The 24,591-nt window shown below is 42.2% G+C and overlaps 1 protein-coding gene across 4 annotated transcripts; it reads left to right on the top strand.

Annotated features, from left to right (window-relative positions):
* Positions 1–144: 144 nt before the first annotated feature.
* LOC6493918 (phospholipase D2) lies at positions 145–12,694 on the top strand. 4 transcript variants are annotated; one of them, XM_001961291.4, is made up of 10 exons: positions 2,656–2,792; positions 3,602–3,931; positions 7,015–7,603; positions 7,660–8,173; positions 8,444–9,220; positions 9,285–10,534; positions 10,592–10,717; positions 11,329–11,666; positions 11,733–11,977; positions 12,239–12,694. In XM_001961291.4, exons 2-10 carry the CDS (start codon positions 3,754–3,756, stop codon positions 12,338–12,340), a joined length of 4,119 nt encoding a protein of 1,372 aa, XP_001961327.1. In that variant the 5' UTR covers positions 2,656–2,792; positions 3,602–3,753; the 3' UTR covers positions 12,341–12,694. The 4 variants fall into 4 exon arrangements, with proteins under 4 accessions (XP_032311490.1, XP_014762462.1, XP_001961327.1 ...); XM_032455598.2 differs by lacking the exon at positions 2,656–2,792 and adding an exon at positions 2,804–3,325; XM_032455599.2 differs by lacking the exons at positions 2,656–2,792; positions 3,602–3,931 and adding an exon at positions 145–414.
* The last annotated feature ends 11,897 nt before the right edge of the window (positions 12,695–24,591 follow it).

Here is a 24,591-nt window from a genome sequence, read left to right as displayed (position 1 = left end):
CTATTTGGTTATAGAGGAAGTTTGGCAGTGATCGCAAATTCGAATACTAACTGACAGCTCAAACGGTAAGCTCTCTATCGACCAGCTGTTCGATATCGGTTATTGCCTTCTATCTCCAAAGTCAAAGCTTTCCAGCCAAAAGCTCGCACTCGCAGATCGTCTTTTTACTCAGCGGTGTGGGGAGTGAGAAAGCAACGAACGCCAAACATCAGTTAAAATTAAGTGCAAACATCAAAATAAAGTCGGCAACTCGTTCTATTTAATTGTTACTTTGGGAATTGAACGAAATTCGCCTGGATTTGAAGTCTGGAAGTGAAAGGCTGGTGAAAAGCATTGTCATCCCAGCGTGGTTCTCTCCGAGTGTCTCTCTCTATTGTCTGCGTCCGCTCCGCGGGCGAGAAATCTGTTCGATCGGTAGGATTTGAGGTTGCTGGCGCTTTGCTCAGTTTTTAATTTCAATTTAAGTTTTTACTCGGTTTGGTGGCGGGGCAAGTGGGCTCCTCGCACAACAATTCACAAATAAAAGAAAGAAATCCAAACTAAAGTGTTCAGGTTTGTGAGAGGATCACCTTCACATCCAATAACAAGAAAGTGTGCCATGTGTGTGAGTGTACGAGCTATTGGCTAACATCTTAATATTTTTCAATTAATTCCACACACTCGTGTGTGTGGCTGCGACGCGCGTGGCGCCTCCGTCTTGAAATCAACTCAATAGCAATTATCGCGACGCTAAATCTTCCCATATGTATGTACACTCGTACACACGATTTCAACCCAGTACCCGAGTTTCCAGATGAGTGTCTGTGCCAAGACCACATATGCCAAGTGAATCACAAGATATAACTGTAACGCTGGGACTCCAAGTAGGAGAACATCAGGCATCGGACAGAGCGCTGTCTCACCGGTTTCTTCGGCCCGCAGAAAGCCTAATGTAAGTGCCAAAAAACAACAGAAATATGTGTATCTTGAGCTGGAACTGGGAACGAAAAGTGTGAAAGAGTTGCGACTTAAAAGCCAAGTTAAACTCAAGTGAACTTGCCCAGTGTTTGCATGTGACTCGGATATCTGTCGAAACGATAAGGAACAATAAAAATGAAAGCAAACAATGAGATTATATTTTCGAATACAATCTATATTCTATATATCTATCTATACAAAGTGTTGAATTTACATTTGAAGTTACCATTTTGTTTTAATTTTTCTTGGAAATGGCGAGCGGTACGGAATGTTTGGTATCATTTACAATCAATATGTTTATTTCCAAACAATAACTCCCCAAGTACCCCAATGGTCACTGGGGAACGCCTATGAGTACACTTAATTTTAATATTTCCTCAAAAATCCAATTTGTTGGCCCAAAAATTTATTTTTTTAGTAGATAAGAGTACTTTACTTTATAAAATGTGCAGATTATTATGGGACGAATGTTGGTGATATATCTCCTACAATAATGAATCAATCGTTACGCTTACCAGAGCAAGTTTTTATTTGAGAACCTGCTTAATCAGCAAAAACACTCAAAAAAAGAGACTAAAAAAATTGTCCCACAAGAGTAATATCAACAACCGATAACGTTGACCTTCTCGACTACATAATACTTACTGAACTCAAACAACTTTAAAATATAATATAATATTTCTATAATTTGTTAGTAATAAGTCCTCTTTAATATTATTTTATTAGAAGGATTTTATTAGTGTTACTGTTGCCGAAATATATAACGAAAAGAAATATATTCCCAATTCTTGTATTTTCATAGCAAATGTTTCTTATATAATATTTTTATAATAAGTAATAAATCCTCTTTATTATTATTTCAGTAGAAGGAAGTGTTTAGTGTCGCACTTTAAAAAATCTTTCCCGATATATTCCCAATTCTTTTTTATCTTTATGGCAAATGTTCCATAATTTTGTTTTTTAAGAAATCCGCTCTTTAATATTATTTCGTTAAAAGGAAGTGCTTAGTGTACCTGTTGCACTTTAAATAATCCTCCAACTCATGCATATTTTTGAGTCTATGTATCCTTTGAGGGTGTGTCCATCAATTATTCTGTCACAGTCTAGTTTTCCCACCTGAGTATCTAATCAGGAGCATAATTACATTTGCCTATTTTGCCCTGCGCCATTACTGCGAGCTAATTTTGAAAACAAGTGGGTGCTGATTGCAGCGATTACGGCTGGTTTCCGACTGTCGCATCAGTGTTGGAGGATGATAAGATAGGCGATCTATTGTGGAGCAGAGGCTTGCCAAAGCGCCAAAAGCGGCGCTGATTCATCAGATGTGCCCCAAGAGCCCACGGCTAACTCTGGGGTTCATCGAAAAGGTTTGTAAACCCCACAGAAAGCTTTCTAAAGCTGCATTCCGCAACGAAACTCGTTTCCCCCGGAGCTGGATGACCTTGTGACCGGCCAGCTCCGCTTTGCATAACATCATAATAGAATCTCGAAAATACTTTTCTGGCTCGGAACGCAATCTATAGCTTTTCCAGTGGGTTTGGCGTTTTCAAAACACCCCGAAAGCTTCGCCAGCTGTTTCGAACTCAGCAGCTGTGGCCGCCAAGCTCGGTACATGCTCGCGCTCCAAGCTCTCGGCAGTTGCGCTCTCCCACCTTAACCGTTTACCGTTTTGTGCGGATCGAGCTTTGGCCATCGGCGCGGAGTTACCTTAACAGTGCCATTATACCTCAACCGGAGTGACTTCGACGTAGTCGCAACGTATCTGACGGATTGCGGATTGCGGATCGCAGACTGAGCCGCGGGCAGCTTTTCGGCGCGGGCTCGAGGGTGTTGGAGTGAGTACGGGGAGCTGGTACTCGCCTCTGGTTCTAGTTCTTGTTCTGCCGCGAATCCGGGGCAGCGTGGCACTTCTCTCTTTCGCTCCGTACTGTTTTTTTTTGCGTGTTAATGCTACGTCGCGCTAATTTCGGGGCTCCAACTTCCGTTAGTCGGGCGGCCGCTGAACGTAAACAAAGCTGCGGCCCATCTCCGCCAGTGGTCGTCGCAGACGTGTCATTGCCTCGGTGGGAGAATCGGAAAAAGTGCATCTGTGATGTGTAAACACCATGGTCAAGGCAACAGACTCGGATCCCACATGGTGCACACGCCGCAGACGCGATTGCAGTACATTTTACGGGCCGCTTTGATGAGGCACGAGCCTATGGCCGAAATATCCGAATAATTTGTGCGTGCGAGTGTTTGTGAGGTTGTGAGTGCGGCGTTGTGCAAAACATTTATGAGCTGGAAGCGCCAAAAGGCAAAAGCCAAAACACCAAAACACCAAATCCCAAAACGAAATGCGAATGCGAATGAAATAGCAGGGCCTGTTGTACGTATTTGCCAAGCCCGGGCTGTGTGTTTGCGCAAAGATAACGAAACGCTAAGATAAAAATTTAATTAATTATTTTCGAATCGTGCCAGTTTTGATGTGGTTCCTGGTCTAGCCGTCAGGAGAGAGCAGGACGATATCAGTTCTATCAGATCAATTTTAAAGAGTCCTGACACCAAGTGCCTCTGCTTAGAAAGTCTCCAGCTCTCTCCAATGACCATCAACCATTTATTCCATTATTTGCAACGAAAATTCAAACATTTCTGGTTTAATTAGCCAACACATCCCGCCGGAACAGCGCAGGGAGATTCCGAAAATGAGATGATCCAACAAGAGCAACAACACAGAGGAATAAAACCAAAAACCGCATGCCAAAAATAAAATAAAACAAATTTAATTGGAACATCAACATTGGCACATCCCGCAGAATGATGGCCAAGTCCACCGACGTCCACAACGGCAGCGCCATCGACCACAATGGGCCCACCCATAATAGGGAGGCCCTGCAACTGCACCTGCCCTCGGAGGCGGCGGCGGCGTCCAGTCTGCAGCACCTGCAGGTGCGACGTCATCGCCGCAGCATCTCGCAGCTGATGGCCAGCATGGGTAATGTCGGTTGGGGAGACATACTGATTATCTTAGATCACTTGGCCCCGTGCGCGGCGCGGCGGTGTATTTTTAAGAATCTGCGTCATCAGTGCTGAGCATGCTCGCATAATAGTGAACCAGTTTGGGCAGAATCTCCAACCTTTAAAACTGGTGTGGTGGGTGTTGGTTGGGGTTCGGGAGAGAATGGCGATTGCAGGCGTCCCATAAAGGTCTGATAAGACGCCAATTAATAAATTACAAAGGCATAATGGCCCCTCTCCACCGCATTAGTCGCTGTTGCGTGTTGGCCTGCGCCTATCGGTGCGATTAGGCGCTGACTCATAACCGATTTTTAAATGCAAGACACGCCAAGGCAGCTACAGATACTGAAAACGGTATAAATTATTGTTATTGATTTACATTTGCCCCCGCACGCGGACAATGCAACAGGAAGTTTCGATTTCTTTGCCGTTATGTGTAGGTCAGGTTGGGTTGAAAGACCTCCCCAGGGGGCCTTTTTGTTCGTAACTGCCCGTAACTGTTTTAAATGGGTATAATAATATACATACTCTAAACAGTTTATTCTTAAAATCTTTAAAATAATTGGCAAACTAATAATTAGCGGTCATAAGAGTCTCCCCCAAAATAATGAACCTTAAGCTTCAAAATCGTGCCAAAAGACCAAATATTTTCAAGGAAGTCATAGCCTTTATTTTGAAGAATAATGATTTCTGTAAAAATTAAATTTACCAACAAGTTATGAATCATCTCTTATCTTTGGGAACTCCCTTTTTCCGCTCACCCCGAGCGCGCTACAACCAAAATTAATTTGTTAATTGAGTTTCAAGACAATAAAACTTTTTACTATGTACTTATTCTCCTTAGAGCCAGAAAAAGTGCAAAGCTTACGTTTATAAATCAGCCAAATTAGAGCCTCGGAAACGGGCCGAATGTGCTAATTTACTCCGCAAAGAATGTGCTCGGAAAGTGAAAACTGTTAAGATTCGCGCATATTTTATTGGGAAGGGTGTAAAATTTATACACTTCGAGTTCGTTGGCACAGAACTATGAAGTCTGCCGCTTATTATGTTAGAACGTGGCCGGTCATTTATATCCACAATTCAGAAATTCCGGGCGGCTCTAATTGGAGAAATATTTAGGGGTCTTGAAGTTCGCTTCGGATTCCAAGCTTATCGCCCATCAGAGACCGTCGGGGCTTACTTAACGCTTTATTTCTGGCGGTCTGTTCAAGAGTTCTTTTGTTTGGCTACTTCTAGCTGATAACTGAAAGAGCTCTGTGATAAGCTACGTGCCACATACGGTCTTTTCGCCACTTCCCCGATAACACGTTGACTTCCAAGAACGTCTGGGGAGCGAACTCCCTGGCAAGCAGGAGCACCTTGTTTTGTTTTCCCAATAAGCCCTATTTGCCGCTCGATCGAAGACAATGCCCGGGGGATACCCCCATTGCGATGGACCTTTGGCAAGCCTTTGCACTCGGCATAAGAGCTAATTTCAGCTATCAGTCGTGATAAGCAAAATCGCGGGTGATGGCAAATCATATTTGTCTACCGATAGTGGCTTCCGAGTCCTGCGGACGTGGATATCATGTGGGTGCGCCGGGGACACCTGTTATTGGCTGCTAATCAAAGCACTTGACTTAATACTGATTTATGTGGTTTATTGCCGCCTCGATAAGGCCCTATTCTATCGTTTCTTTGGGAAGCGGTTTCGCATTCATAAAGCCACTTAGTCGTCCATTTCTGGATGATATATGGCTAACCTACTGTGCGGAATAGCCTTATCTAGCGGTTGCGCTGCGTTTTTAGGCTTCACTATCAGTGTGAATGTCAGTGCGATAGAGGGTCGGTGAGGAATGTGTACCCATACAGCGTAGATGGCTGACTTTCGGGCTTGTTCCGGTTCTCAAGTGGTATAGTTCTTGTTCGGAAACATAATGTATCCAAATAGAAACCTACGAGTATTATCTGTGGTCATGTGTCCCAAGGTAGTCCGACAAGAAAACAAGTTTCTTATCAGTCTGCAGGCCTCTCACGTGCCCTTACCCTAACCAGATATCTGTTTTACGGCCGGGGAGAGAGCGGCATGTTTGCTCAGCTCGAAATAGCCCCAAGGTTCCGCCGGGCAGGGTTCCTATGTCAAGTTCAGAATTACAGAAATAAAGCCAACATTTAACTACCACACCTGTCGAGCTCCGGCCTTGGGCGGCAGTTTCGAATGCGGTATTATGCGTTAATAGTTGCCTTTTAATTGGCGCGGCTTACACAGGTTAAGGGAGTCCACACCGTTACAACCAACTCCTTTGCCCCCAATAGTGCCAGAATTCGAGTCTACAGCCGGCCAAATGAAGTGATTAGGTGCCAACTGAAACAGCAAATGTAATTTAAACTAATTGAAATTCACAAGTGCCGGCAAAGTAGTAGAAGCCCCAACACTTTACAAAGTCAACAAACAAAGATGATAAGACCGGTAGAAGATTGAAGTTCAAAATAGTGTCTTTCAAAGAGTTCGGATGTATTTGTAACTCAAAACCCTTGTACAAATAATGCACATACATATTTAACAGTACAGAAACCAAATAATAAATTAAATTCTATTTCAATTGTCAATATTAATTCAGGAGAGTTCTGAGGGGTTCAGGGATTCCTATAGATGTCTTATTTTAAGAATTATTTATTTAAACCCTGAGTTGTCCTTAAGGGATTGTGTGCAGAGTTCCAAAAAGACCAAGCTTCCTAGGAAAACAAATTGGAAAAGCCAACTAATAAAAATAATCAATTAAATAAATGATTTGATTACTAAAAACGCTTTTTGTAGAAAAAATGCTTATCGAGTTGATAAAAGACTGTTTGGGAAAGTATCTTTTGTTTTGATTTTTTTCAAGTGCAGTATTTTAGATTACGTCGACAAAAGGTGCTTAGAATATTTCTTCGATACCTCCATGCTTATAATAACCCTTGTTAATAAACCCTATTGTTTTTACTGGAATTCAATTTATTTTAAACGAAAACTAATAATAAACACAAATAAAGATTTCTTGTTATTAATTTGAAACCATTTTTGTATACCCCACCTTGCAGCGGAATATCCCACAGACGATGTGTACCGCCCCACCCACTTTAACGGCTACGTAAACCGGGGATACGATGGTTTAGACAATTCCTTCTACTTCACACAGTTTGAGGCCATGGCTGCGGCACGCAGCGGCGACGGAGCGGTCTTGCCTCCATATGCCACCGACTCTGAGGCTGAGTTTGGCAGCCCGGGCGCGTCGGCGGAGGACTCCAACAACGAGGAGTTCCGGGACTGCACGGACGACGTGGTGGCTGAGCACCAGAGTCGCTGTCTACCCGAGTTCCAGTTCTCGTTGGTGGACTCCGAGTATGATGAGACTCTGGGCTTCCCCGACTCCGTGACCATCCTCTCGAACGTGGGCGACAAGCCGGTCCTGGTGGAGCGCAAGGAGACGGACGACGACGATGAGGAGTTCGACGACGACGAGAACAACAGCGTGGTGCTGCGCCATGAGATTCCCTTTACGAGCATTTATGGTCCCAGTGTAAAGTTCAACTCCTTCCAGCGAAAGGTGTTCATTCCGGGTCGCGAGATCCACGTCCGGATCGTCGACACGGAGCGTAGTGTCACCACGCATCTCCTGAATCCAAATCTGTGAGTTTTTTCGATCTTATATCCTTAGATGAATATTCTCACCTGTCTGCCCTCAGGTACACCATCGAGCTCACCCATGGACCCTTCAAATGGACCATCAAGCGGCGCTACAAGCACTTCAACTCGCTGCACCAGCAGCTCAGCTTCTTCCGCACATCGCTCAACATTCCATTCCCCAGCCGGAGTCACAAGGAAAAGCGGACCACGCTCAAGGCCACCGCCAGCCAGATGGCTGACGAATCCACCCTCAAGGACCTGCCCGCCCACACCAAGGTCAAGCAGTCGGCAGGTTCCAGTGGCCAGGGAAACAACAACAATAACAGCTCGAACGGCACTGCAGGCAATGTCGTCGCGATGGTCAGTCCCGGGCACAGTTCAATTCTGGCGGGACTCACGCCACGGCGCATCCAGAAGAAGCGGAAAAAGAAGAAAAAGCGGAAGCTACCGCGCTTCCCCAATCGGCCGGAGAGTCTGGTGACCGTAGAGAACCTGGTTGTGAGGATAAAGCAGCTCGAGGATTACCTGTACAACCTGCTGAACATCAGTCTGTATCGCTCCCACCACGAAACGGTTAGTACTTCTTCGCTACAAAGACTAAAAGATTTCCATGTTGGATGTCAAGTTGGCTGGACAAGATACCCTAAGATCCGAAACGTGTTTTGGAAATCGCGGGAATAACAAATCAAAAGGGATTTGCATGTCACCTTGGGTTACTTTCAGTGGATTTTTGACTGACAAGCTGACTTATAATTGATTCAGGAATGATCGATGCCTGATATCTTATCTAGTAATTACATTATTTTTTAAAAAGACTTAAAAAGAATATTTCTCCATCCACAGCTGAATTTCGTTGAAGCCTCCAATGTGTCCTTCGTACCCGGCCTGGGAATCAAGGGCAAGGAGGGCCTGATCCTCAAGAGAACGGGCTCCACGCGACCGGGACAGGCGGGCTGCAACTTCTTCGGCTGCTTCCAGAAGAACTGCTGTGTGCGCTGCAACTACTTCTGTTCGGACGTGGTCTGTGGAACGTGGCGCAGTCGGTGGTTCTTCGTGAAGGAGACTTGCTTTGGATACATCCGACCCACTGACGGCAGCATCCGGGCGGTGATTCTGTTCGACCAGGGCTTCGACGTCTCCACGGGCATCTACCAGACAGGCATGCGGAAGGGCCTCCAGGTGCTGACGAACAACCGGCACATCGTGCTCAAGTGCTGGACCCGGCGCAAGTGCAAGGAGTGGATGCAGTACCTCAAGCACACGGCCAACTCCTACGCCCGCGACTTCACTATGGCCAACCCGCACATGTCCTACGCGCCCATGCGTGCCAATACCCAGGCAACCTGGTACGTTGACGGCGCCCAGTACATGTCCGCCGTGGCCGACGGCCTGGAGGCGGCCACCGAGGAGATCTACATCGCCGACTGGTGGCTCAGCCCGGAGATCTACATGAAGCGGCCGGCGCTCGACGGCGACTACTGGCGCCTGGACAAAATCCTGCTGCGCAAGGCTGAGCAGGGTGTGCGCGTCTTCGTGCTGCTCTACAAGGAGGTGGAGATGGCGCTGGGCATCAACAGCTACTACAGCAAGTCGACGCTGGCGAAGCACGAAAACATTAAGGTGGGTTTCCCTATCACCTTAACCCTTTTTGGAAGCGATCCCTTTCATAATTTCCAATTTCCAGGTCATGCGACACCCGGACCACGCCAGGGGTGGTATACTCTTGTGGGCCCATCACGAGAAGATCGTGGTCATTGACCAGACCTATGCCTACATGGGGGGCATAGACTTGTGCTACGGGCGCTGGGACGACCACCACCATCGCCTCACAGACCTGGGTAGTATATCTACCGCCTCGGTTTCAGGCAGTACGCGCAGGACACCTAGTCTGTACTTCAACAAGGACGATACAGACTCGGCGTTCGGGTCCCGTAAGTCCTCCCGGAATGCCCACTACGAGTCGTCTACCAAGGAGCGATCGCCTTCGCCTCCACCGCCGGATGAACCAAGTACCAGCATCGAGATGAGGCAGTTAAAGCCCGGCGATCGCCTGCTGATTCCATCAATGCTCGTCGCGAGTCCCGTGGACACGCCAACTGAGTCCATGGCTGCGCTGGAGGGAATGAAGCTCAATACCCCGGAGATGGAGCGCAAGAACGTGCTGGACAGGCTAAAGAACAACGCCATGAAGGGCGCCAAGATGGGCAAGGACTTTATGAACCGCCTGACCGCCACGGACGCGGCTGAGGAGAAGGCGGACGAGGTGATCACCGTCGAGACCCAAACCATGTCGGTCCACGAGACCACCGTCACCTCGGTCGCTGGCGGCCAGGAGGTGACCATTACCGCCAACAGCACGCAAATACTCAGCGAGTTTTACGGCCAGGCCAAGTACTGGTTCGGCAAGGACTACTCCAACTTCATACTCAAGGACTGGATGAACCTCAACTCGCCCTTCGTGGACATCATTGATCGCACCACCACTCCGCGGATGCCTTGGCACGACGTAGGTTTCTGCGTCGCCGGCGCGTCCGCTCGGGACGTGGCCCGCCACTTCATCCAGCGCTGGAACGCCATGAAGCTGGAGAAGCTGCGTGACAACACGCGTTTCCCTTACCTGATCCCCAAGAGCTACCACCAAATCAGGGTCAATTCGCACCTGCAGCAACTGCAGGCTCGTCGCCAGCAGCGGGTCACCTGCCAGCTTCTGCGCAGTGTCTCCGCCTGGAGCTGCGGCTTCATCGAGGCCGATCTGGTGGAGCAGAGCATCCACGACGCCTACATCCAGACCATCACCAAGGCACAGCACTACGTTTACATAGAGAACCAGTTCTTCATCACCATGCAGCTGGGCGTGGGAGTTCCGGGAGCGCACAACAATGTCCGGAACCAGATCGGCGAGAGCCTCTTCAAGCGCATCGTTCGAGCGCACAAGTGAGTTACCTTCCCTGCTATCGAGTTAGCAGACCCTAATGATTCCATGTGTTCCAGGGAACGGAAGCCATTCCGGGTTTATGTGATAATGCCGCTTCTTCCGGGCTTCGAGGGCGATGTGGGTGGCAGTACGGGAATTGCCGTGAGGGCCATAACCCACTGGAACTACGCCTCCATATCCAGGTAAGGCCAAAATAGACCTAAGCTTCCTTTTAATTCCTAACAATGGCTGTGAGATTAGGATATATGTGTACATAATAAGTAAAGTTAGTTGAATGTTTTAAACAAATAAACAAAAAATTTCAGGGACACAAGTATTATACGAGAGTGTAGTTTCTACAGTGCCCATTCGGCGTAAAATGTTTATCGTAAAATTAAAGCTATGTTTCAAGATTAATATTTTGTGCCCCGAATCCAAGAATTAAAAAGCATATTGTTTCAGAAACCCAGCAATGATTAAACTGATTATTTGCTTACACATTGAATTTCTTCAAAGAACGGACCCATATATCGTTCATAAAATAAAATATTTTATGAAGCATTATAATTTATAAATGATTTTAATGAAACTTTTTTTGAGGTTTGGGATAAAAGTTCGAAATGCCATGAGTCATAAAGTAAGGTTTGGATTTCATTATTTTTGAAATCTTTGATCGCAAAAGGTAGATTTTTGTTCCTAATTTTAACATTATATGTCAAATATATACAATATAGGACAAAATATAATATTAAATTATATGAAACCTTTTTTAATAACTAAATGAACATCAATTAATACTAACATTTTCTTTCAGGGGACGCACTGCAATCCTCAATCGCCTGCAGGAGGCGGGCATTTCTGAGCCTCAAAACTACATCTCGTTCCACAGCCTGCGCAATCACTCCTTCCTGAACAATACGCCGATTACGGAGCTGATCTACGTGCACTCCAAGCTGCTGATTGCCGACGATCGGGTGGTGATCTGCGGCTCAGCGAACATCAACGATCGCTCTATGATTGGGAAGCGGGACTCCGAAATAGCGGCCATAATCATGGACGAGGAGTTCGAGGACGGTCGCATGAACGGGAGAAGGAATCCGAGCGGAGTGTTTGCCGGTCGCCTCCGGAAATATCTTTTTAAGGAGCATCTTGGTAAATAGTTACTGTCGACTACTTAAAACATTTTTTGTGTAACATTTGGTATTCCCCGTTTCACAGGCCTTCTGGAAGGAGAAGGATCCAGTCGCTCCGACTTGGACATCAGCGACCCAGTCTGCGACGAGTTCTGGCACGGCACCTGGCGTCGGATCTCCTCACGGAACACGGAGATCTACGACGAGGTGTTCAAGTGCATTCCCACGGATTTCGTAAAAACATTCAACAGTCTTCGCAAATACCAGGAAGAGCCTCCTCTGGCCAAAACAGATCCTGAGATGGCCGTGAATCGCGCCAACGAAATTCAGGTAGATGGGCCACATATTTAAGTTGATTAGCTCTATTCGGTCCGATTTTTAAAGTCTATTAGCTGTTTAGTGTAATTAGTTTCGAATAGAGAGGATGAGTAGCATTTAAGCAAAATATTGGCCTATATTTTGAAGATTTTAAGATAATACCGTCCAGCCTGCGACAGGCTGAGTCTTTATAACTGGCACCTTTTAAGCAAATCAAATAAGAAATAAGAATATCTATATAAATTATTATATATGTATTTATATACTTTTCAGGGCCACCTGGTAAACCTGCCATTGGAGTTCCTCAACAAGGAGGTGCTCACGCCGCCCGGAACCAGCAAAGAAGGCCTCATTCCTACCTCTGTATGGACATAGTCTGCCAAAAGTCTCAAAGACGACACTAGCTCTAAGATTTCCCGCTCTAAGGATCGCCCTACCTTTGCCAGGACCACCCACCAAAAGCGCCTAACTTTAACGCCTTGTCATTGCCGAGTCATAACTTTGTATATTGTACATACAAACCGTAGATCCTTGTGGGATTAACTACTTTTATCCAATACCTGTTACTCTGCCTTACTACTAGTTAATTTATTATACGCTGTATGTCTTTGTCCCCTATTAGTTTTTATGTAGAACTAAATTGTTATTCCTTTATAATGTTAAAACAGTATTTTAGACTGCTTTACGAATGTTTATTAAAGTGATATGGAGTGCAAATAGAAACCAAAACAATCTTAATTGTGTGAAATTTGAAGATTACTTTTAATATAAATATGAATGTATAATATATAATAATATAAATAGCTTTAAATCGTAAAAAAGTGAGGTTTCAGGAATTGAAGCTGAAGTGTGCGTTTTAAAACCAGAAAAGAAAGCTAACTTCGAGCGAAGGTGAAGTTGATAAACCCTTGCAGTTAAGTAACTGCTTCTAATGAAAGATATACATCGAAACGGATAAACATATATCGAATATAGTCGGTCCAACCCTCATCAGAATTTCATTATAAAACATTCCTTATATTATGAACTTTAAAAAGAAGGCCCACCATTTTACCTTCAAAAACACCCCAGCTGTGTCATTTTCGATCAATCAGATATATTAACTCTATAGGGTCGAAGATGTCTCTTTTGCTCCTTTGCTTTGCTAGTTATAGTGCGACCTGTCTTAAATCACCGGATTCATCTTGACATCCTCGATGAGGTTGCGATCGAACTGCTGCTCCATATTGGCATCCAGTATGTCCATCTCGACTGATTAATTATAAGTTAAGGATTTAGTCTAAAAGGAAATAAATGAGCATTGCAAATGAAGAAAGAGAAGCTTTTTGAATAAGAGCGCGGTGCGGAAGGAGAGTAAAGCCCTGGAAAGGAGGAAGAGGAAAGGGAAGTAGGGTTGCATGATATTTAAAAAATATCGTATCAATGATATTGACATTTTTGAAAAATATCAAAATGATTTTTTTAAATATCAAGACAAAATATCGATATATCGAGTATTTATGATATTTTAAACAATTTATTTTTTTTTTAAGGAGCAGGCCTTTAAAAATGTCTTTCTTTCATTTATTCAATTTTTCGTATACATACATTCCCTTTCTATTAATCCTACGACCCACTCAAACTAAACTAACAACACAAATACTTCATATTAATGCAAGCTTTTATTACTTAAAACAATGGAAGATACTTAAATTTAATGTGGTTCTTATTTTATTTTATTTTAATCTGTAAGTCTACTTAAGATCAAATTTAAGTTATTTTCAGTATTGTTTGGCCAGTTCCTTTAAAAATGCATACACGCTGAATTACGAGTCGATCAGTCATGCGGCTACGTGAGTCACACACTACACATTTAATAGCCGAAGCCATCATTTCTGAGGATACCGTTGTTATCAGGTATCGTAGTGCCAATTTTGACAGATGTGGCATTGTCTGCAGTTGGGAAGTCCAAGTTCAATTATTGAACTTTAATAGTGAGGCCGAAAAAAAATATCGGAAAATATCCCAAAAAAAATATTTATATATCGATATTACGGATTTAAAATATCGTGATAAAAATATTTATTGTTTTCGCAAATATATCGATATTTCAATATTTTGATATATTTTCGACAATCCCTAAAGGGAAGGCAATCAAGAACTGTCATCAGAAGTGAACGGACGTAAAAAGAATATCATTGCGACTCGCTGCGCGTGGTGAAATACAAAATGGCAGAGGAAAACGCCCTCTATTTCCTGACATATACAGTAGGGAGCAAAATTGAGTACATGTTGAAAATTTGATGTTTAGGTGCTCATAACACATAAACGCGAAAGTAAATGGTAACACCTTTTTTTTTCTAAGATTATATATCTTATTCATAACAAAATGGCATATTTATTTTAACCATTAAAAAAGCCGTTTACTAGATATAAATTAAAATCAGTAGCAACATGCAATATACTCAGACTAAGATGATATGACACAAAAAGGAAACAAGATATTTTTAATACTTGGTCCAAAGACCCTGGTTTTTAATGACATTGTTTAGTCTCCTTGGCATGCTCTCTATCAGATTTTGGATAATTTCTTTTGGAATTTTTTTCCATTCGTTTTCTATACGCCTCCAAAGCTCGTCCAGATTGCTAGGGGCTGCCTCATATCGTCCTAGCCGTCGCTTCACAATTGCCCACAAGTTTTCTATTGGATTGAGGTCGGGACTTTGAGCAGGCCAATCCATAAGTGTAAAAACTTGATTTTTCAGCCAACCTTTAACGATTTTGGCAGTATGTTTCGGGTCATTGTCATGTTGAAAAATTAATTCCTGTTCGGGATAGGCGCATTTTTCTATGAAATCGGGTAGATTGTTTTTCAGGATTTCTAGGTAGTCTTCTTTATGCATTATGCCATCGATCTTGATAAGTTTCCCTGTGTTCCACCATGTAAAACACCCCCAAACCATAACATTTCCCCCACCATGCTTCACACTTTCCCTGATATGGGTTCTATTTAGCTTTTCCCCAGGTCTGCGCCAGCAATACTGCTTTCCATCCGATTGCATTCGATTAAATTTTGATTCGTCGGACCATATCACACGTTTCCACTGTTCTGTGGTCCAATTTTTATGATCTCGTGCAAATTTGAGGCGAGCCCTAGCATTCTTTTTGGAAATTGATGGTTTATTTTTTTTAACGGCTGCCTTATACCCTATTTTTTTTAAAGCCCTTCTGGCTGTCCATCGACTGACATTTTTTTGGATTTCCGTCGAAGCCTCTTTCGGGGTTAAATTTCTATTTTTCCTCATTCTTTGCATCATGAGCCTAGCATCAGAGTCCTTTAAAAGGCGAGGGCGACCACTTAAATTTTTTGACTTCACATTTTTCCTTTTTTGGACTTTAACCACCACTGATTGGCTTATGTTAAGTTTTTTTCCAATGGCACGCGTTGAGAAACCTTGATTTGTTAAAGAAACAATGCTGTTCTCTTGATCTGACGATGTTTTTTTCATTTTATCACCAAAACAAAAAGAAAATTTTAGATCAATGAAGAAACTTTCTTTGACGTGTCGCTCTCTGAGTTATGATGGTGAAAGGTGACTTATTATTACATGGGTTTCTTTAATAAAAGCAACAATACAGTTCGAATCACGTCAGGTTCTAAACTGAGTATATGCATGTTGCTACTGATTTTAATTTATATCTAGTAAACGGCTTCTTTAATGGTTAAAATAAATATGCCATTTTGTTATGAATAAGATATATAATCTTAGAAAAAAAAAGGTGTTACCATTTACTTTCGCGTTTATGTGTTATGAGCACCTAAACATCAAATTTTCAACATGTACTCAATTTTGCTCCCTACTGTACATTAATCAGGAGTTTCTTGTTTGCTTGATATTTTTATTGATATAGTTGGATTTATATAAAGTATTAGGAGAGAAGGAATTTATTTGAATAGAAAAACAGATATCCAATAATGTATTAAAAAAGTTGATCATTGAAAAAGATTATTAAATATTATTTTAAATATATGTATGTAAATATTATATAATTATTGTTCTTGGAAAAAAAAACTTTTCGGCTCTCTTAATTGCAAATATATTTCTTATAAATATAAATTGATTTAGATTACCTGTGGTCATGATGTGGATTCTGCTCCGCGATTCCACGTCGGTGTTGGCAGTACTGAAAATGTTGTATACTACTTGTACGATCTTCTTCTGATGATATATTCTCGTTTGCTGCACCGTGTTAACAGATGCCGTGCTATCCCCATGGTTTTGTCGACGATCCCTGTATGTATATGTATATCGATGTTGTAAAATATCCATTTCGGCGTTCGGATCCAGCGTCGTCCCATTTGGCTTAATCTGCTGGACATATGCCATGGCATATGTCGAAGGCCCTCCAATCTCGGGATCTTTGATGTCAGCAATGTCCTGCACCCGCAGCGCCACTTTTTAGGTATTGTCCGGTTTTTTTTTTTCCTTTTTTTTGCTGTAACAATAAAATAAATTATTTATTTAAAAATATATTTTTTACCTTCTGAGCGATTGACATATTAAAAATTAAAAAAAAAAAATAAAAATGATTGGTTCAGGGACCGTGTGCCTTATTCTCTGAAAATAAAACAAAACATGATGAAATAAAATCAAATAAAAGTTAGCTTCGTTTCAATAGAGTTGTAAAATGGTAAAAATTTAACATGAATTTTCAAATTCGATCTTACCTGGCATTTAAATAATATCAAAAATAGTTTTACATAAAATGATCTGGGGAAAAGGATGAATAGCCACGGATTTTTGGGAAGTGGATGATGAGATTTTTTGTTCTTGCTCCCACTTATCACGCTGCCGCCGCTGCTCCCTCACGGGCACATATAAATGTCCCACCTTTCCTGGGCAAGACCTATGATGTGCCCCAACATTCGTCCTGCCTATGAAGGGGCACCAAAAGCAGGCTCCACTTTTGGCCTCCATTAGGCACACCTTTAAGTACTTCTCTAATAGTGATGGCCTATTCATTTTGCGGAAACAGTGGTGGCACTGGTAGGCGGTCGTTAACCAGTTCCGACCACTGCCGTCTATATGCGACCGTGACACCCACTTCGCCCTTTTCGGGGGTGGCTGTGACGGGGGCTGTGGCGGTAGCGCGGTTACCATGTGCCCATGGCGCACCATTTGCCGATGGAGGATCATTTGCCGATGGCGCACCATTTGCCGATGGAGTTGTTGCCGGTGATGGTGATGATACAGGTACAGGTACAGGTATGGATGCACCGTTAACCGACTTTTTGAAAATATATATGCTCTTGCCGGTTTTCCAGTAATTTACAACTAATGGATGCATCTGATGATCCATTTTTTTTTATTTTTCGACGAATTCCACGTCAAAAAGTTTAAGGTAAGTTCAAATTTCATATCATTTGCGACTATATATGTTATACAACGATAAGAATCAGTATAAACTTAGTGTTTTTAAGTTAGAAAGATGGGACTTGGTCCATAAAAAAAAAAAAAAAAAAAAACTTGGTCCAATTTTTTTGGCCATTTTGGCCAAAAAAATCCCGCCAATTTTCATACCTACAGTGGGTCGCACCTTATTTCGTGAGGGTGAATAATTCTTTGGTTGTTTTTTGAAGTTAGAGGGTTGGGATTTTCCACACGTGGTATATTTGGCCAAAATATCTTACGTACAAAATTGCATAAGGATCGGCCGACTATATCCTATATCTGTCATATAACTTCATTACTCATACGACCCATGACAATTTTAAAAATTTATATACATATTTCAGAATGCTCCCAATAAGTACTGCAAATGGAAAATATTTTCCATTGCATGTGCCAATTTGAAGGGCGATGTACAAATCGTTTATTTGAAAACGGTAATTTTTAATACATATTAAAAATTGTTATAAATTATAAAATTTTTTTCAAAATTAAGACGACGACTTGACTCCAAGGATTGGGCTCCGATTTCATAAAAGAATGTGTGCAATTTGTGAACTCTTTTATAAAAGAGAGGCCTAAACTGCACCACAAAATGGCGGGTGCAGTGGCCGACAAGTGTTCCGCCAATCTAAAGGCAATTTCATATCTACAGATGCAGGGGATTCCTGTTCTATATGATTTGAAACACTTCCAAGACACTCTGCAGAGGGGCAGATATATATATCAAATATTCTGTCGCCTCGCCACTGACCGCAAAATTCGTGGGAACAACATGCAGCAAATTTTGGAAGAGTATAGAAAGTGTGTGGAAGCGGGTGTTCCCACCGAATTGAAAGAAAGACATGAAGACGAAGTAATTTTTCTTTTAATTAATTTATATAAAAATATATTTATACAAATTATATAATTCCAGCTTCGCAGTCTGGAATGCTTCATGGGAAGAATATTTAAATCCTCCCCAGGAAAGAAACTAAGGATGGGCCATATTAACTCCAATCTCTTCGAAAGAGTTGGGGCAGAGTTCTGCCGGGGGTTTAATGAAAGTATTTATTTGGACGTAACTACTGCAAAAGGACACCAAAAGTGTACCCAGGGTATTCTGCATAAGGGAAATTGGTTGTGAACCGGACTAAAGTATGATCCCTTGAAATCAGCTGTCCAGGACGTTTGCATCATTCTGCCATTAGTGGCGCCACCCACCAAAGATCTCATTTTAAATGATAGTTAGTATTTTTCGTACAGATGGCGCTTCAATATCAACCGGTTGGGAAATTGTTGCTGAAAAAATGTTGCCAACATGTTGTCAAGTTAAATTTCCTTCGGGCGATCGATACTCGTTTAAAGGAATAATGCATAAATGGCCTATTTTGGATTCTTTACTTTTTAGCATGATATGAGAAATAGCTTTTCAATAGGTTTTGGATCTTCTTTTTTTTTTTTTAAATGAATGGCACAGTGCACATTTTTGTCAGAAAAAAATTTAAAATTTATCCAAATCGTCGGTGTTTAGAGGTGCGGGTTTTTTTCAGCTTCCCGAATTTTTTCAGTTGCTTGTTCCGCACCAAAAACTAGTGGCGTTGTTCATACCAAAAGTATGCAACAAAATTTTTATTTAAGAATCTTTTTTTCGAAAGGATTGTTATTTTTTTTTTACTTTTATATATGTAGAAATTGTATTCTTATGATTAGCGCACTGCTACCCAAATGGCAGCTTAATCTAATCGCCTTTAACAATTTAACAATAAAACTACGTCTAAGCGATGCTTAGGGCAAGAAGTGATTACATGAATGTAAATTAAATGTGGTTGATGGAAATATTATGTCAAGTTCCGGTCTGGTAGGTCTTGAGGGTGGAATCTTTTTAGTTTTCTCCTGACTCTAGTTCTTGGATCGGCGCTGCTAATAGCAGCGATGCCAAGTCATTTGGCTAGGCTGTTGGGGTGATCAGCTTGTCTCCGATTTTGGGCACGTTGAGATCATGTTCAAGGTCTCTTGTTCGGATGAACCACGGAGCTCCAGAGATCCTTCTAAGGGTTTTTGCTTGCAAAATCCACATTTAAAAATTGATTTATTAATTTGGACCTTACATCCTAGCGTAAGCTTATTCCGTGGTGCAAGTAGCCAGACCATCCGAGCCACTTTGTTTTTGAAAGGATTTTGAATACACGTTATATGTCTGCCAAAAGTAAGTTTTTTATCTAGAGTGACACCGAGGTATTCATACGCAGGAAAAGCTCTTATTGGACTTCCGTTGAGATTGACACCAGGACAGGTACTTCTACAATTAGTGAATGTTACATTAGCATATTTGTCCGCAGCTGAAACATTTGTGGTGTAAAAAGATTTTTGGCTTTATACAGGAGCTCAGGGTGCAACACTCTGTCAAAAGCCTGTTGAATATCCAGAAAGGCAGCAACTGCATACTCCCAGGTTTTGGGATCATGTGTATATTCGCCGATTTCCAAACTTTCGGGAAGTATCCCATAGTTAGTACGCTGTTGAACAACATCACCAGAAATTGCAAGGCTTGATCCGGTAAAAGTCGAATCGTCCTGCTGTCCAAAAGGTCTTCACCAGGGGTTTTCTTTGACGAGAGTTTACGTACAAGATCTTTCACCTCTGTCAGTGAGACAGGGTTAGCAGGCAGACTCATTTGAAATGGAGATTCCAGAAACTCCACAACTTGTTGACGTACGCTTTTTGGCGAATAATCGTATTGAAACGTAGTTCTAGGTTGTTAGCAAACACTTCAGCCTTTTCTAGGCTCGTACGGCACCCATCACCTGAGAAATTTCTAATTGCTGATTTTAGAGTGGGCTGAGTTTTGTACAGTTTTGTGATAAGCCACAGTGAGTAGTTAGAACTAGCGACTGTGTCCAGGTTTTCCAAAAGTCGGTCTATAGAATCTTGTTTTCTCTGGGCGAGCACCTTGCTTAGACAGTTAGCCAGCCGATGATATATCTGATGGATTCGGATGTCTCCCGTTCTTGTAAATTCTCTTCTGACTCTTCGCTTTAGATTAAGGAGCGCAACAGTTCTGGGTGGTAGGTGGGGATGTCTAGAACTATCTGTAGTTCGGTGATCGCTGGGTGCAGCTATCTCAGTAGCCATGTTTATAATGCGCATGAAAGGGCTGATGGCATTGTCAATGTCAGAAGATTCCTGGATTTGTATGTTAATCTCGCCCACCTGCTCTAGGTGGGCTTTGAAGGAGTTTATATTAGCACCTCTGGCAAGGAGTCGTGAGGGCGGAATTCCAGTTCGGCTTTCGTCTTCAACATGGAAATCCTGAGCAATTACGCTGAGTTGTCAACTTTGCTTTAGAACCCTTAGAGAACACCAATCCGATCTCTGCCGGAGTTCCCCAAGGTAGCGTCCTCGGCCCTACTTTAGGTCATATATACATATGTCGTGTCCGGTTTTTTGCCTGTCTGTCCTGTCTTTAAAAAGTTTGGATACACGTAAACAAACTGAGATTTTTATTTTACTACTATGGGAATTATTATTATATCACTGTGGACGGTAGTCCACGAGGTGACGACCTGCATGCCTTAGCCGAAGAATTAAAAATTGTCTGTACGAATCCGATCTGAATGAATTATATACCAATCGAAAGTTGTTGTTTTCATTAGATAATTTTTGTCAAAACATTTTCCAAAAGTCGTTTGGTTTGGGAGAAATTAGGGTAAAAGTAAAAAATTTTGAATCACCAGTGCTTTACACCGTTACACTGAAAAGGTTTTTTAATCATCTTCTTTAAGTTTCTTAAAGACCAAACGTCCTAACAGTACACAAAAATAATTTTGTTTTTCCTAAAAAAATTGGCTCATTTGATCTTATTATTGCACGTGGAGATAGCCCTTGAGATGACGCAACTTTGATATATCGCTTATATCTGGCAAAAATCCGTTATCTCAAGATATAGTCCTGTAAGTGCATATTTATTATATATATATATATATTTGATAGGGAATATTTTTTTTGAGCTTGTGCATGTATGTGAGCAATAAACTTAAAAATATATGGAATATCTTTCGACTTTTACTTTATTTGTCTATCGGTCGACTATATCCTACAGCCATATAACTGATTGATCGGAAATGCTATAACTTTTGTGTTTATTAATTTAGAGGGTTGGGACTTTCCACACATGTTATATTTGATCAAAATATCTTATGTACAAAATTCACAAATATCGGCCGACTATATCCATAGCTGTCGTAGAACGATCGGAATTGGCATAACTTTGCTGTTTTTTAAGTTAGAAAGATGGGGCTTGTGAGGATACGAAAAAAATTTCACTAATAATGTAAACAAACTTTAGTCGATAGTTAGAAGTCGATAAACATTAGTCGAATAAAATAAGTCGATAACAGATCGCTGTTTCAGCCCTTTAAAGCTGTTAAGGCGAACTATCTGGCAACTCCGTATCCAATCTAATTGTTCTTTTGCGATCAAAACTCACAAGTAAACATTTGGAATAATACAGTGGAGTAATAACACCCAACGTAGACATTTTTATAATACCCAATACGGTACAAAAGTGTGACTTGAAGTAGCATCGGAACATTGGCCATGAATGTGCACAGCCGTTCGCATCTGCACGTGTGTTTGTGGTTGTGGCGGAAAACTTCCAGGTGAGCAGACCGATATGTCGCCCATTAGGATAATAATAAAAGTGTTCTAAGTAGTGTCTAAAACCCCACAATCCTTTGCAACCTGCAAGCCTACGGCAAGCAACCTATCCCGTCTCGACCCAGAAGTCTACGGCGGAGCCACCGCGTGTATTATTGGTCAGGCTTCCAGGCAAAGCTTTCCTCGACCAGCCCCTAAACGTGCGCGAAACCGGACCAGACTCAAGCCACGATAGGCGCGGAGATCTAGGCGCGTGATTGGGGCCGCAGTGGATCAGGAGCAGTGCTGGAACCTGGTCAACCAGGAGCGTGGAGGTGAACATAACCTCACTTTCCGGCGCAGAACCTCATGTTCATATAATCCGACCTCGACCATGTGATGGGCTAGCTCGACGACCGCAGTAGCAACCATCTCGACCATAGAGCCGACTAAACAACAGCAACAAAAACCAGGAGAGAAGCACGACAAGTTGTGCCAGGATTAGCGTATTCTTAAGTAGAATATAATTCTTTTTTTTTTTGTCTTTTGTAAATTATATTGGATCGAACCAAGACTCATCCTCTTTTCTTGTAGAGCAGTGATCAATTGTTGGAAACATGTACATCGAAACCCCATAATTTAATTTAAATTTAACCCCGTTCATCGCGGTTGCGTGAAAAAATATTTCGACTTGAACATTTAACAATGCCGTTATAGGAAAGCGTATGAATATTTAGTCCATATCAAAATGCTTGGTTAAACTTTGTTCTACCTTAACTCTTAATTTACATATATATATATTTCTTTGTCGATAACCTTTTGTATTACAATCCAATTTATTAGTTATTTGACAATCAATCTGTATTAAGACCACTTAGTAGATTGACGAACAATTAGGAGTAAGGGCTTAGGTTAAGTATACAGCAAAAATTCGTTGTTGATTCTTTACAGGTAGGGCGGGCCAAGCAGAAGAACCTCACCACCTTAGTTCTTCAATAGCAGGGTTTATTAGAAAATTTATTTGATGCTGAAATTCTCACTCATTTCCACTTTCGTTAACAAAAATCTATGGAGTAAAAAAAGAAAAGTTTTGGTGTTTATCCTTACATTTAAAGTATTTCTAACTGTGTGAATCGCCTGTCCAGAGGTTACTTTAATATTCTATATATTATGTGTTCTTTTTTAAATAAATGAAGATCTATATATGTATACAAAAAAAACCTCTTGAAAATATTCTTATTCGGCACGGGCCAGATTTTTTTTTGTTTTTCTGGCACGTGCCGAACAAGATTATTTCTTATATGCAATTTTGTACATCTATGTATATAGCGTATTTTCGTCACCAAAATTGGTATTAGATATTTTGGGTTTAGTATGCAGGTTTGTCACCGATACTTTACCTCGTCAGGATTTTTTTTTATATGATACAATTATTTTAAAGTTAGGCATATATAATAAAGTTGGACAGTTCCAGGCAGAAGAGGTAGGGATCATTTAAAAAAAGGAAAATTAAAATTTCTTCATAATTGGCGAAAGCATTGCAATCGCCTCTCGCCTTGTGACTCAAAATTTAATCCGTTGGTTAGTCTTGAAAAGTGCTCGCACTCTGTTTGGACAGTTGTTTTTGGGAGGCGGTATATGACACCAATCAGCTGTTGTTTCTGGGATTGACTTTCGTTTAAATGTGGCAAATTGTATGTAAATCCGACAAGACTGAAGTATTCTCGCATGAAAAGCGCAAAAACGAGTTATGTGACTCGCACGCACACTCTCTCACGAACACTCGCTCTCCCCGTGGCACCCGTTTTGCATTCTCCCACAATTGCATCACACACACACAAGCGCACTCCGCAGCGTACACACACTTGCCTCGTAACGTAATAAAAGCACGTGTTGGCTTTGATTTCCCACTCCCACCGCCTGCCCCTCCCCCACAGGTGGACCCAGTTTCTGGGTTCGTTGTTGCTGCCCTCTGCCTGCGAGTGTGTGATCTTTCGGCTGTGTGTGTGAGCGCTCTCTATTTTTGCTTTGTTATTGTTTGGTTTTTGTCGATTTGCTTTGACTTTTCTTTGTTTACTCTTGCGTTTTTTGTTTTTTCTTCAGCTAACCGCGTGCTTTTTGCTTGCGGATTGGGTTGGGAGAGTGGGTGGGAGAGTGAGGAGTGTGTGGGGCCAGGGAGCTTTGAATATTGGTGCATGAGAGCATGTTCTGCGACGCAAACACAACCAAGTTCGAAGATCCGCACTGCGCTAGGGAGAGAAAACCGGTTTTGGGTTTCCCTACCACCGTTTTCCGATTAGTTCCCACACATATCAACAGGTAGCTGTAGGCTGCAGCAGGGCCCGTGCGTTAGTGTGTGCAGCCGACATGCCACCTACTCGCACACCCGCGGACACATCGGCAGTTCCTGCCCCGATACCGGAACGCTGAACTTCCCCAGAAGTTCAAAAAGTGCACACTGTGGCGCAACAACCTGGCCCCCTACCCCCAACCAGCCCCGTCAGTCTATCCCTCTTTCGTTGAATCGAAAACCTGCTGCTGCTGCACAGAAATCAAAAGTAAACAGCGCCTTGGCCTGCA

The sequence above is a fragment of the Drosophila ananassae genome, chromosome 3L (assembly GCF_017639315.1).
Source record: "Drosophila ananassae strain 14024-0371.13 chromosome 3L, ASM1763931v2, whole genome shotgun sequence".
NCBI classification, from domain to species: domain Eukaryota; kingdom Metazoa; phylum Arthropoda; class Insecta; order Diptera; family Drosophilidae; genus Drosophila; species Drosophila ananassae.
The sequence above is the reverse complement of the archived record's forward strand: the minus strand, read 5'-3'. Positions and strand labels throughout refer to the sequence as shown.

Coding starts and splice junctions, on each gene's coding strand:
- LOC6493918 (XM_001961291.4), top strand. CDS start 3,754: ATGATGGCCAAGTCCACCGACGTCCACAACGGCAGCGCCATCGACCAC. Junction 10,535..10,591: donor CGCATCGTTCGAGCGCACAA/GTGAGTTACCTT, acceptor CATGTGTTCCAG/GGAACGGAAGCCATTCCGGG. Junction 10,718..11,328: donor AACTACGCCTCCATATCCAG/GTAAGGCCAAAA, acceptor ATTTTCTTTCAG/GGGACGCACTGCAATCCTCA.